The sequence below is a fragment of the Pyrgilauda ruficollis genome, unplaced genomic scaffold, assembly GCF_017590135.1.
Source record: "Pyrgilauda ruficollis isolate IOZ18807 unplaced genomic scaffold, ASM1759013v1 scaffold21, whole genome shotgun sequence".
NCBI classification, from domain to species: domain Eukaryota; kingdom Metazoa; phylum Chordata; class Aves; order Passeriformes; family Passeridae; genus Pyrgilauda; species Pyrgilauda ruficollis.
Window position 1 is genome coordinate 4,443,304 of NW_024520318.1, and position 14,120 is coordinate 4,457,423.

A 14,120-nucleotide genomic window follows, 5' to 3' on the forward strand; every position below is an offset into this window, starting at 1 on the left:
GCGTGGCCAGCAGGCAGGTCAGTGCCCCGTGCTTTGGGGCTGACAGAATGGAGGTTCTGATGGGCTGCTCTGGGCACTCTGGCTGTTGCTCACCCTCATGTGTTACTGGATTTGTGGAGCCTCAGCTGTGCCAGCACCACAGAGCTGCATTAGGAGCTGTGCCTGGAAATGCTGAGCTCCAGGGAAAAGCCTTTCCTCAAAAGACCCGTTCTTACACACAGAATAAAGCAGACTGGAGCTGGTGAAACACCTTGGCCTTGCCAGCAGCCAGCTGGAGAGTGATGCAAAAGGCAAATCTCAAAACAGGCCTGCAGTGTAAGGCAATTGCATGGGAACATTCCCTTTCTTTATCTTCCTGAGAGTAAGGGCTGCAGAGCTGCACAAGGCAGGGCAAGGAGCGTCTCTGCCTGCTTGACAGTAATCCCTCTCCTCTAGACTACCCAAAATGGCATTTCTAGCACTGACTTTTTTCTTTTTTTTTTTTTAGTTTCCCACACTTTATTTCCACTACTGCTGTGTTTAATGCTTTCATGTTGCTTCCAGAGCTGTTTCTGCTTCTAATCCACTTGTAACTCCTTAGGGGATTCAGGGAGCAATAATTAACCTTTTGGTCCAAGAATTTCAATGGTTTCCTGTAGGTACTCCACTACAAGCTCTAAAAAGCTTGGAGTATAAAGTGGAGGGGCAGCTAGCTGTGCTACAGCACATCTGTACAGAATGTTGGGCTAATTAGCTGGGCAAGTTTTATTTCAGCTTGGTTCACTCCTTGCACCTGCAGAGGTGCAGCAGGTTTTCTGCTTGCCTGCTCTTTGTAAAGCTGTGTTTACCTACCCTGTGGTTTCACCACTTGGCTGAAGCTTAGGCACTGTACATAGTGCTGTGTGTGCTTGTTCTTGTCTTTTAGGGTCACAGGCTTTAAATGAGGGAGACAAGAGTACAGCTGAATAAGGAACAAGATTTGGTGCTTTCCTGTGCACCTTGCAAACAACTGAAGCACTTTTAACTGGGTTTTGTACTGAGCCACAGCATCTGAGCTGAGCGAATGAACTTTCTGCCAAAACTTAGTTACTTCTTTGTGGTTTCTCGATTTATTAATTTATTTTATTTTTACTGCTTCTTTGGTGTGTGTGTTTTAAGGTTGGATAAATGAGGAGGTTCAGGATCTGCCACTTGTGGGTTTTACACTTGTGGGAGTGTAAAGAGCACTCGTGGTAAACTGACTGAATTGCTTCATGCCTCTATTAATACCTCTATTTTTTTGTCCAGTCAAAAAAAAAAGAAAGGTTTTTTTGAGATACAATTGTTGAAGTATTCATTTTAAAAAGTCAGCATTATTGTTCAAGATGCAGCATGTTCCCTGATTTTTCTTACTGAAGAGATGCTGGAAGTGTTTAGCCTATCTGCTCTGTGTGACTGAGGGATGTGTTCCTGAGAAGAGTGTTGCACACAGAATGGTGTGACTTCCCTCGTCCCTCCGGTGGGATGCACCTGGAAATTTACTGGGGCACAGTCTTTTAAAGTAGATAAGGGAATGGATACAGGTGATTGTTTTGTTTATTTTCTTCTCCCAAAAGATGCAATGCATTCCGTAAGCTGTGTGTCGTAGAAACTGTAATTACAATAAATTTTAATGGTTTAAAGCATTTGTGAGGAACCTGTGGCTGGATCCCAGGTGTTGCCTATGATGTTGTGCTCCCCAGCTGTATGAAGCATGATATATCTCATGGAAGGGAAAATTCACCACACAGGAAAATATTTACTGTAGGGTTTTAATAAGCCTAAGCCCTGCAAGCTGCTCTTTGACCTTAGTGAGGAAAATGTTCTCAAAAGGGGGAAATACTTCAAGTGAGCTCTGGGGCTGAATTGCATCACATGGATTCAGGTGAATGTCATTCCAGTCACATCCCCTGGTGTGAGGGGCCACAGAGCAGGTGGGGGATGATGGCCTGCCTTGAGTGTGAATTTTCTGCTGTGGGCTCAAAATCTTGCATAAGTAAACCAGTAGTGTACAAAAGAGATAATAGCCTATGCCCTTGGTCCTTATCAGGTGGCATTTCTACCTTTATATGAGAGTGTTTCCCCACAGTATTTGTAGTTTTATATCACAGAGTGGTTTGGGTTGGAAGGGACATTAAAGCCCATCTCTTTCCACCCTCTGCTACAGGCAGGGACACCTTCCACCATCCCAGGCTGCTCCAAGCCCCATCCAAGCTGGCCTTGGACACTTCCAGGGATCCAGGGGCAGCCACAGCTTCTCTGTTCCAGGGCCTCTCCACCCTCATAGTAAAAATTTTCTTCCTAATATCCAATCCAAAACTTCCCAGAGTCAGTTTGTTTATCTCTGAACCTGAGTTTATGCCTGCATTACCTTTGTGGGCACTTCTTTAGGCTCTTCCCCTGGCCACGAGAGTTGGATAGTGGGAGCAAGGGAGGCACGAGTGACACGTGCTTGGCTTGTCCTGCAAACTTAGTCTGGACATACTCTGTGGGATTATAAATATTTATAGTAGCTATGCAACTTCGTAACATTCATCACTCAACAAACATGACTTTCAATGAAATAGAATGATATTCTTCAATGCAAAATAAATGCAAAAAGAGCTTTATGGAGATAGCAAGCTTTCTCTGAGGATGCAGCAGGTATGGCTGGGCTTTGCCCCAGGTGGATTAAACTGCTGAGTTAAACATCCGAGTGCTTTTTGGGGGAAAGAAAGCTCCTTTGGGATTGTGCTGCTGACGCCCTGCTCCCAGCTGTCGTGTGCTCCAGCTTTTTGGATGGGATGAGGCCAAGGACTGGAAGTGGGCTGGGGTGACCTCGGACATGAGACCACACCCTGAGATGCTGCCAGCCAGCAGTGAGGGCTCCAAGTGACCCTTCCAGTTCTTCTCCTCTGTTGCCATCTCATAATTATGCATACTTGGGAATGATGAATATTGGAAGAGGCACAGCACAATTAAAGATCATCTGGGTTTGTTTTCATTAAAATAGAGATGTTATCTTTACACTTTTTTTATTGCTTTCCTCAGATTTTTTAATTAAAAGCTTTAGAAACGAGGCTTCTCCTGAAGATCCCTTGTGTGAAAGGAAAGAGGGAAGCGGTGTTCCAGGCTGCAAATATGGTTTTGTTGTTTATGAGGATGTGGGGAAAAATAAATAATGGAATTAGTTTCATATACTTAGTGTGTATAACCAAAAGAAGTTGCAGTGTGCCTTGACATTATTTGTCCCAGGCAACTGGGACAAGTCAGGGGTGTTGGCTGGAAGGTGCCCTATATATAATACTCAACATGTGCTGGCTTTAATGCTTTGACCTCATTTCTGCATCTCTTTGGTCAGTGCTGTGCAATTTTGAGCTCTGGGGGGTTGTGTGCAGCATGGAGGGGACTGGGTGGTGGGATGGATTATGGGGAGCACCCCAGTACTCCAGTTTTGGGAAAGGAGGGGCTGGGGATGGGTTGCAGCCTCTAGAAGCATCATGCCTGATGGTTGCTGCTCCCAGGTCTGAGGCCACTTTGGTTTCATGTTCTCCCTTTGTGCCCAGCCCTCGCTCCACTGTTGACCCATGTCAGTCACACCTTGGCTATTCCTGTTTGCTCTTGATATTGCTGCCTTCCCCCAGCAACAGCCTGTAAATGTTTTCTTGGGCTCCAAAGGTGGCTGATTTGAGCATCTGTCAGTAAGGAGTTATTTCCATATCTATAACATTCTAATAGAAACTACTGTAGATAGGTCCCGGGCTCTGCCCACAGGCTCATGATGGGGGCACAAAGCTGTGCGGCTGCTGCTCTACAGGAAACAAATTTGTTACTGGAACAATTTGTTTGTCTTAAAACCCCATGTGATAGGCAAGGATGATGCTGCTTCATTTTGACCATCAAAAGCAACAGCTGTGATTGGTAATATCACCTTTTTTAATGCAGAACCCCAAGGAATTATTGTTAAGGGACCACAGCTGGTGTGCTGATGTGGACACTTGTGCTGGTGATGGATTCCTGGGACAGGAATTTGTAAATCTGATAACTCTGGGTAGGCATGTGCCTTGGGTAGGAACAGGAATCTGTCTGTCCTGCTTTAGGGAAAGGATGGAGCTTTACATGCACAGGGCATCAGAGTTAAGAGTCTGTATTTTGAGGAGCTGAACCAAGTTCTTCCAAAGTTCTAAAAGTGTGCAGGGGCTTCTGATGTTAATCCAATTTGTTAGTAAATAACCAGCTTTAGGGCTGTTGGTTTAGACACATAATGCAAATGAGCTGATGAAATAGTTCTATGATTCTTGTTTATTTGGGTTTTTTAATTAAGCTGGATGACATTGCTTTGCTCTGCACATCTTTTGACCTGCTGCCCATGTCCTGTGGTGGATAATTCATGCCTATTCATAGCAGAAGAGCACTTAAATGCTGTCACTTAAATGTTGATTGTTTGGAGATTAGGGATGGAATGGCTTTGTGCCTTTTATCTTTTCTGAACCATTTATTGTGCTCTGTGTGTTGGACCAGATCCACCCTGATCAGTGCTCCCTGAGAAATGATTGTTCCAGACAACATAATGGCTTTCATATGTCATTTTCTGATTTCCAGCTTGAGCTTTAAAAATGTTGGTGGAATAATGGGTTTCTGTAGGATTACTGTAATTCAAAAGGTCATCTAGGTAATAATTATCTTATGCATTGGGCTTAAGGAATTCAGAAACACAACATGAATTCAGATTCTCTCTTGCAGATTGAATGATTGAATTCTGCATGCAGATGTCCCAGAATATAAAGACCAGACCTAGATTTAGAGAGAGCTCTCAGAAAAAAAATGTAGACTAATTTTGGTGCAAATTGAAAATTTAATTTATAACTTGATTGAACTTCTGACAAAGCAGTTAGCAGAAGTGTGTTTAAAGTATTTTAGTCAAAGTTTCATGAGCAGCAGGGTGGGATAAATGGTCTCTAGTCCTCAGTGACACTGTCCATTTAAGAAAGGATTCTAAATCACAGGTTTTAAACCCATGGTTTCAGATATCTGAAAATTTATAAAGATGATACAACATACTATGAACTGGACTTATTTTGGTGTTTCCTGATCCTTATGTTATCTCATCATCTGCAGGATTGGGATGAACTGGGAGAACTGGGATGATAGTTTTATTATTTTTAAAATATTATATTTGTTAATAAACAGTTTATTACTGGTTCTGTGTGCAACTGTTAACTGTGTGCGTGCCTCCAGGTTTTGCTTAACTGAGATCTGTTATGTGCAAGACTGAAATCTAAATTTTTGAAAACATAATGGATCAATTCCCCAGAGCAAAAAACTTTTATTCCTGTGAAGTTGAAATCCCATTATGGGTTGGTGCTGCATGTTGGGGTTCGTGTACTCTCTGTTCTCATGTGCCAGTGATCTGAAGATTTATGTCCTTAGCTACCAGCATTTGGCCAAGTTAAACACACCCTCAAGATTTTGGTGTGGAACTCAAAGCCGTAATTCTCACCTGTATGCAGTTCAGTTGCATCTTCATTTCAGCTCTTAAAATGTAGGTGGGTTTCAGATCTCTGCCTGCTCCTGCAGTCTGGCACCCAGAGTGTAAGATGCCAGTCTGTGCCCTCCCTGCTCCCCCACCCCTTTCAGAAAAGGGATAGCACGGTTACTGCTCCTGGGAGATTTTAATTTTTGGAGATCACAGTGAAACAAATGTTTATTTTTCTTTCTGCAGGTCTTTTTGGTTCAAGTTAATCCAGGTGAAACCTTTACAATAAGGGCTGAGGATGGAACCCTCCAGTGCATCCAAGGTAAGACTGGATGTTGATGAGCATGGCTTTGCTTTATGGAATACCTGTTCTGTCCTCTCTCCAAAAATGTGATCTGCAGCTCTGGGCATGCACTGGGGAGTGAGAGCCTGCAGACGTGGCTCTCTGTATTCTAGGAGCTCAGTATCTCAGAATGAGTCATGCATTTCTTGGAAGTCCAGGAGGATTTCTCTCTTCTGTTATTTATCAGTGCAATCTCGCAGCTTCTTTGCATCTTTTCTGCGACTCCCCTTCCATGTAAGCAGTGGAGGAGTGGGTGGCTCTTGCTTCAAGTTTTATCCCCATGGAAATGATGAATTAATAGTTGTTTGAGATAGACGTTACAGAAGCTTCCCCGAGCCCTATCCAGGGTTATTTGGTCTTGATGAGCAATAATAACAGCAATTTAAAGCTGCTTGTTGAGATTTATAGCCAACATGCTGTGTGGTAAGAAATTGGTCCATGTGGCAATTAACAGAGGAATAAAGCTGGCTACTCTTTTTATTTGAGAAGAATGCTTTATTCTGGCTTAGTACATGAAAGATTTCCATTACAAATATAATTATGACCCCATTTATTTATAATTTTGTTCATGCTCAAAGTGGTGTTCAGACAGTGTATTTAAATGAAGGCAACTTGAAACCTCATGGTTCTGTATTCCCAGTAATTTAACGTGTTTGTGCCAGTGGGACTTGTTTGGTACTCATCAGCAGCTTTTCATAAAATTGATTTAGAATTTCTAGCATAAGATTGTCTCCTTTTATTTGCTATAGCTGCAGTATTGACTGCCAAGGCTCATGTTTATTTGTATACACTCTTTCAGTTTGGCCTGAAAATTCTTGATATTCTTTTCAAGCTAAAGCTTCTGATCCTACTTTATTGTAAAATATTTTTATTGCTGAACTAAGTACACGCTGCAAACACAGTAAAATGCCTGACTTTGATGGTGGTTTGTTTTTTTTTTTTCTTTTGGTGAAGCTGCTCTTACCATGCAGTTGTGGAACTTAATATTGATCTATTGCAGAAGATCTGTTGTAATCAGCCTGCAAATATACTAAGATTTGGATTTGTGACAATTCTGGTTTTGTGCTCTGAGGTTATTATAGTAGACAGGCTTATTTTGTGTGCAGTGTTTTTGGAAATTACACACCCCTTTGCTCCACAAAACTTAGTGTATTTTTTCCCCCGTGATAGTTTTTGGTATGTTTAAAGGTTATAAATGTTTGGTATGTTTAAAGGTGAATTATTCCCTGTACATAGGGCAGCACTCAGACAATAATGTTGCATTTTCCAATGCTCCCACATTGCACTATGATTAGCAGGAAAAGGAATAATTTTAGCACTGTGTTAAGGCAGCATGAAAGTCTCTTTTTGGGCAGTGCTCTCAGCTGGTAGCTCCCTGTGGAATAGATGATTCTTGCTTTTTCCTTACTGCCACGTACTCAGGGTTATGACATCAGATGTGCTGCTGAATATTCAGAGTGTGAAGGATGGCTTTATTACAAATTGGGTGATTCTCCTGAGTGCAGGGAGTGAACGCTGTTAATAAAAACTTGAGATGTCAGGCTTGGTAACACTGAATTCTTCAGGATATACGAAAGCTCTTCCCGTTCTGCAGGGACAGCTAACTTTGCTTATGTAGAAGAATTTAATTTTTTTTTTTCTTTTTTATTTTGTGCATGACTTTCTGAGCAGTATGAAATCTTCAGGTTGTGCTCCTGGAGCCAGTTCTGGAAGTCCTGTGGGCCCCACTTTGTGTCCAGAACCCTGTTTGGTGCCACAGCTGTGGTGTATCTGGTGATGATGTGCTTTAGAGGACTGAGGCAAAAACAACAGAGAAGATGACTTAGTGAATCTTCATTTGTCTTACCGTGGTTGGAAGAAAGACACTTCCTTCAGGAAAACCTCTGTGGAATATCCTCTGTTTTAAACACCCTGAAGTGTAATTAGCCACTAATTGAGTAATCACTGTTTTAAGCCAGAAAGAACAGATGCACATTTGAATGTTTCTGACATTTTGGAGCAGTGGAGAAATCTCAAATAGAAAAAACTTCTTCCAGTCCCTTGGGGTTGCAGCAGTAAGATAATCAGTGAAAACTTCTAAAAAATAATAACCCCTAAATAATGAAAAACAGGAATAAGTATGTATTTGTAACTGAGGCTGTAAGGTGTTGTAGCAAGTACTTTCTTCATTATTTCTTCTTTTTTGCTTGCATATAGTTAAAGATGACTTGTTTAAGACAGTGATTTATAAGCCCTGTAGATCATGGTGTGGGCCTGGATTAGGCAGCTCTTGGAAATGGTGGTGGCTGGGAGAAGTTCAGCTGGTCAGTGGGCATGGAGAGGGTCTGTGGTTTCCTTGAGAAGACATTTAAAGAGAAATTAAAAAAAGAAAAAAACCACAATAAATCAGGTCTTCTGAAGGAATCCAGCCCTTGAGTGCACAGCCCACGTGGTGAGTTGTTTAGGGAAGCATCTGAACAGTTCCAGGTGCTCTCAGCAGGAGTTGTGTTGTTGTATGACTTCCTCAGGATTTGCCTTCTCCTTCCCATGTGATAGCAGAGATGCTGTGCTATGTGACTTCTGTAGCCTTTATAACAACAGCCAAATAAGGGAATAAAGAAAAGGGATGTTGGGGATTAATTGAGATTAATTTTTGAATGGTTGCTAGAAGCTGGATCAAGACCTGAGGCTGCCTGTGTGGATGGAGGCACAGCTGGGCTGTGCAACACCCCAGGGCTTGCTGGGTGTTGGGGCTGGCCACCTGGCCTGGGGGATGGATGGAAACGTAAAGCACATCCTTTATTCATGTGTGATGCCATGGCCAGTCTTTTGACACCCACATGGACTGAAAGGAACAATGGCAAGTCACTGGTGTGCTTCCTTTGGGATTTCCCTGCTCACCTTGGGCTGCCAAACACCCAGAACGCGCTTGGGGCTCTGACTGCAAAGCTGCCCCTCTGGGGGTTCAGGGAGAGACTGGTTTGGGATCTCCACTCAGTGTCTCTGCACGATGGATCATGTGTATGTGCTCTGTCATCAGTATTTTAAAAGCTGCTCTTTATAGAAAGTTTGACAGGTATTAAATACTTCATAAATGTGTCAATACTTTAAATGCTTCATTTCCTTTTCACATATTCCCATTTTATTTGTCAAAAACTCAGGACTTGACTGTTGCTAGCTCTGCAAGAAAAGGACAAGGGCAGGGCATATCCTCAGCCATTTCTTTACTCAGCTGTTAACTGTGAACCTTGTATTTCCTTTGTATGAAAGATTGCTTCTAGCTAGTGCTTTGTGGTAATCACAATAAATGAAATATAGAGCAGGGTGAGAGCCTGGAGCTGGTAACTACAGAGTGGAATTGAAACAGACCCCTGAATTTAAAAAAAATAACAAATTCTGCTTTCTAAATTTCAAAATAAATAGATCTCATGTGAAACTGACATGTTGGGGAAATTCACATTTCCCTAGTGGCTGAGTAAAGATGAGGTTTTTAGCCAATATCTTAAGATCTTTGGTAGGAACTTTTGTTGCTGCCTGAGAGTTTTGTCATTCACACGTCAAAAATTCACTGTTTGTGCATAATTTGGGGCAGTGAAGCTGTACTTGAGAATCTGTTCAGAGCCTTTTCCTCCTGGAAGGCAATAATGCCAAGCTGTCACACCTGCTGTGGAAGGAATAACATGGGCAGAATGATTGTTCTGGTGCCACTTGACCTTGCTTGTCACCCACGTTGGAAATATGTATGTACAGAGTATGCAGGCTATCCATGGATCACACAGAATTGCCCAATTATTGCTAAATGTCCTTTTTATTGCCATCCATGTTAATGGTCTTCAAGCTGGATCTCATTTTCTGCCACAAACCAAACTGAATTTTCTGTATGCATATAAAGCTGCAAAAACCCTGTAACAAAGTAGAAGAGCAGGTAGCAGAAACGCAGCTGATGGCATAAAAAATGGAATTCCTGGTAAATTCTGCCTAAGCCATGCTGCTGGAAATGCTCTCTTGAAACTCACCTCTTTGTCTTGTATGCCAGCACAAGGTTTGGAATAGCGAAGAACAAAATTGACCTGAAAAGAAAACAAACATGCTAAAGGGTTAAAAATTCTGCTTTAATTCTGTCCTGAAACAGGGGGAATTCACCCTTGCATAGGGTGAGAAAGGCTCTGCATTAGACTGGCTTTTGTGATTTATTCAAGGACAAGGTACAGATGTGTAATGGCGTGGAGGGGGTGCAGTTATGTTGGAGCATAAATATCTGCTGCAGACAAGGACCTAAATTGCTTTTGGGTGGTTGCATTTTGAAATGAAAACAGGATAAAAACACAGATAGTTTACTAATACTGATATTTGTTTCAAGGGATGTTTTCAAGTGTTTTGCCATTGAGGCTTGAACTTGAAGTCTTTGCTTCTTCTTATCTTGTAAAACAAAGAATGCAAGACTTGAATCTCAGTGCTGCTTTTTCTGTGTCTCTAAAAGTGAGTAACTCAAGAAAAAGACCAGAAGTATGCAAAAAATTTAGCAGTGGTTTCTGAAATGAAAGATTTCCTGGAATTATTATTCCCTTAATTTGGTGGGTGGGTGTGGTTTGGTGTGGTAGTGCAAAGGAATGGATAATATTAAAGGCTTTACAGCTGTATATTTGTATAGGAAGAGTGTGTGTGTCAGTGAAATAAGGCTGTTAGTACAGTCCAGGCAAACCAGACAAAGTGTGGGGTTTTTTTTCCTGTATGGTATGGAAATGAGGAAGTGAGTCAGTTTCTTGCAGGGGAGGAAGGAGTTGAAAATAGATGGGACACAGTGTGAGCAAGTGAGTGGTACCTGAGGAGTGAACTGGGTGGGGACAGAGACACGGGGATGAGAGGGGTGATGGGCACATACAAGGGAACAGATGGATCACGGAGTCCCAGAATGGTTTGGGTTGGAAGGGGCCTTAAAGATCATCTCATTCCAATCCCTCTGCCGTTGGCAGGGACACCTTCCACTATCCCAGGTTCTTCCAAGCCCTGCCCAGCCTGGACTTGGACACTTGCAGGGATGGAGCAGCCACAGCTTCTCTGAGCAGCCTGTTTCAGAGTATTAGCACCTTCACAGCAAAGAATTCCTTTTTCTTATCTAATGTAAACTTGCCTTCTTTTTGATTAAAGCCTTGTCCTGTCACTCCATAACCTTGTCCAAAGTCCCTCTCCAGCTCTTTTTGAGCCCCTTTAGGCACTGGAAGGGGTTCTGAAGTCTCCTCAGGCCTTCTCCAGTCTGAAGAGTTCCACTCTGAGCCTGTCTCCATAGCAGCCTTACCATCATCTTCCTGAAACTCCTCTGGACTCTATCCAACAGTTCCACCTTCTTTTCACACTGGGGACGCCAGAGCTGGATGCAGTACTCCAGGTGAGGTCTCAGCAGAGTAGAGGGGGAGCATCACCTCCCTTGACGTGCTGATCCCACTTCTTTGGGAGGTCACAGCAGAGGCTGGGGAGGAAAGAAGCCTGAGGATACAGAAGAGAAAGCCAGGCTCAGGTAGCTGGCTGTGTTCCCAGGGCTGCAGTTCCCAGGTGCATCAGGAGCTGGGAACACCTGCTCCATCACTCGGCAGGGGCAGAGGCAGATGTAGGGCTGTTCATCAGTGGACCTGGCGTGGTTTCACTCTGACATGAAAGAGCAGCAGCACCTGAAGTCCTGCTGCTTTGTAGAGGCTTGAGAAGGCTGGAGATACTTTATTAAAGAGCAACTGGTGAGATCTGCAGGTGGAAGGTTCTTTGGGCCCTCCAGGGCAGGCACTGCCTGTGTGCTGATGAGATCCAAAGGCTGGAGCAGGAGTCCCTTTGGTTCAGTGCCTGCTTCTCTCCAGAGCATCGCCTGAATTATCAGAATTTGGCCCTTGGTTACATTTAAGAAATACATTTGTTACTGTATTCTAAGTATGCTGCAAAGCCCTGCATTGATCAGAACATTAAATTTGTCAGTGCAGAAAGCAACTTTGTCCTTTCTCACCTGTGTCTGCTGGTAGTTGGGGGCTGCATGTGGCCAGGCAGCTCCTGGGGAAAGGCTCTGGGGACATCTGCCAGGGTCCATGGCAGCAGGACAGGATGGACGTGCTTGGCTGTGGCAGGGGAGGGAGGGGTGAGGTGCTGGGTGAGCTCTGGTTCTGTTTCTCCTGGTTTCTGCAGAGTGTTTCAGCTCTTTCCACCTACGTGCTGGTGGGCAGGCTGGTTCCACGGGATGGAAAACTCCCTGTAGGAAATGCAGCTTCAGTTCAGACTGTTTTGGTCATTAGGGCTTGCAGCAGAGCAGTCTGTGTGGTGGTGTTTTACAGCACAGCTCTTGGTATTAAATAGCTTTTGTTTACACTTTGTTTATTAAGCTTTGGCTCAGTTTCTTTCTGTTTAGCAGCGAGGGCCCTTTTCACCCTATTAAGTTTTAAAACGTAACTCTTACTCCACGTTTACACCACTTTACTTTGAGTCCTGGTACTTGGTGTCTGGATTTAGTGTTTGATGGAAAAGCCAGGCCTGCAATACCCATTGCTCTCCTGTAGCACAAACAAGTTTTTGATTTATTAAAGTTCTTTCTATTAATGGACAAATGAGGAAATACCTGCATAAACATCTTACAGAGCAAAGCTGTGGTTGAGAATAACTGGGACTAATCCCATGTCAGTGTCTAATCAGCCTTTGTACTGACCAAAATATATTTTTAAATATCTGTAGCAGACTCAGTATTATTCTTTAGATGCATTGTCACCATCTCCTGGGTTTGGTCACTTGAGTGTTTCAGCAAACTCAGCTCTGTAGCACAGACATGTCCCCAGGCCTGGGATCAGCTGTGCCTTTCCTGTCGGGATGTTTTCCATGGTGCATGGATATAAACCACCAGCTGTTAATTGTATAATCATAACAGGCACTGTTAATTTATTTTCACCTTGTTGCCCAGCTAGAAAATACCAGAATTTGCAGAGGAACCTTTCATCCTCTGGGTTATTTCTGATGTTTTTGGTGCCTGTCAGAGATAGGCTCTTTGCCCTTTCAGTGCTTGGTCACCTTAGAAAATTGTGGTGTGATGTATCCTTTATACCTTTCATGTGCAATAAACAACTTTAAGGCTTTCACATCTTTGTGAACCATGTGTTGAAATCTAAGAGAGAGCAAAGAGCTGCTAACCTGGAGTAGGTCTTTCCCATGTTATTGTCAGTGAGATCACCCCACCATTCCCCGCTCATCTCATGGTTTTATTTTTTTAGCACACCACAATCAAGTATAGGAAGCCATGTAAGAAGCCAAGAGTAAACAATGGGATGCTTTGTTTACTGTGTGAATAATCTTAGCTTCTCCATTTTAAATCCGATAATGCTAAGAATAATTATGGAAATTTATTTTGCATGTGTGTGATTAAATCTTGAACCAGATGCACCTGCACTTGTAGCTTTGCAGGGTGGAATATCTGGTTCTTTACAGTTGGTATTTGTTATTTGTTATAACTCCCCTGACACAAGACAAAAGGAAAAAGAATCTTGGCATGTAATTAAATTTTAATTTGGCTTAATCTTTCCAAATCCTAAATTGTGACTGTTTTGTAGTACACTGAAAGGGACAGAGATACAGCAAAGGTGGAGATATTTTGGGAATTCTATGAAATGTGGAAACCAAGGATTTCTTGAGACCTTTGCTATTGGTCTGTGGCCACCCAAGCTGGAGGGATGGCCAGAGGCTCTCCCAGCCCCTGGTCCCTGGGGAAGCCTGGGATGGGACCTGGCAGCCAGTGCTGTGTCCTGCTGACGTGGCCTCAGGGCACAGCAGCCCTGCAGGAGAAATAAATTAAGACTTGAACCATTCTGGTTTGTACATATGTAAAAACCAATTATCCTGCTTCCCAGCAGAACGGCACCCAGATGAGCAGAGATGCAGTTATTGAAGCTTGTCCTTTGCTAAAATGGAGACATTTTTGTGTATTTTTTTGGAATGCCTAAGAATCTGCTGCTGGGAAATGCGTTGATCTCTGGAATTAGGACAGCAGACTTTAAAGACAACTGTTAGAACATACGGTCTGGGCTATAATTTCAGACTTTTTTTGGGTTTGTAAATATGCAGGACTTGTGTTTGGGGTTTGTGTCTGTCCTTATTTTCCTTATGTGTATGTGTGTATATATATATATGTCTGACAGACTCAGGAATTGTGGTAGATCCAAGGGCCCTGGGAAAGCTGTCTGCTATCAGCATACTATAAATTTTTAAGTTTCCCAATATCTCTAGATCTTTACCTAAAACACAAGGAATCTCTGTGAGTGTGTGGGTATCTGCATGAAGGCTGAAGTTGTGTCAGCCCTGCTAAATGCAGCTAATCCTCCTAGTATG

General features: G+C 43.0%; 1 protein-coding gene across 1 annotated transcript in view; it reads left to right on the plus strand.

Annotated features, from left to right (window-relative positions):
* Positions 1-14,120, plus strand: part of FNDC3B (fibronectin type III domain containing 3B) — a 185,555-nt gene that overhangs the window by 39,161 nt on the left and 132,274 nt on the right. Inside the window, exon 3 of the mRNA XM_041467869.1 lies at positions 5,699-5,774. Within this exon, the coding sequence (XP_041323803.1) occupies positions 5,699-5,774 (76 nt within the window). The remainder of the gene's footprint in view (positions 1-5,698; positions 5,775-14,120) is intronic.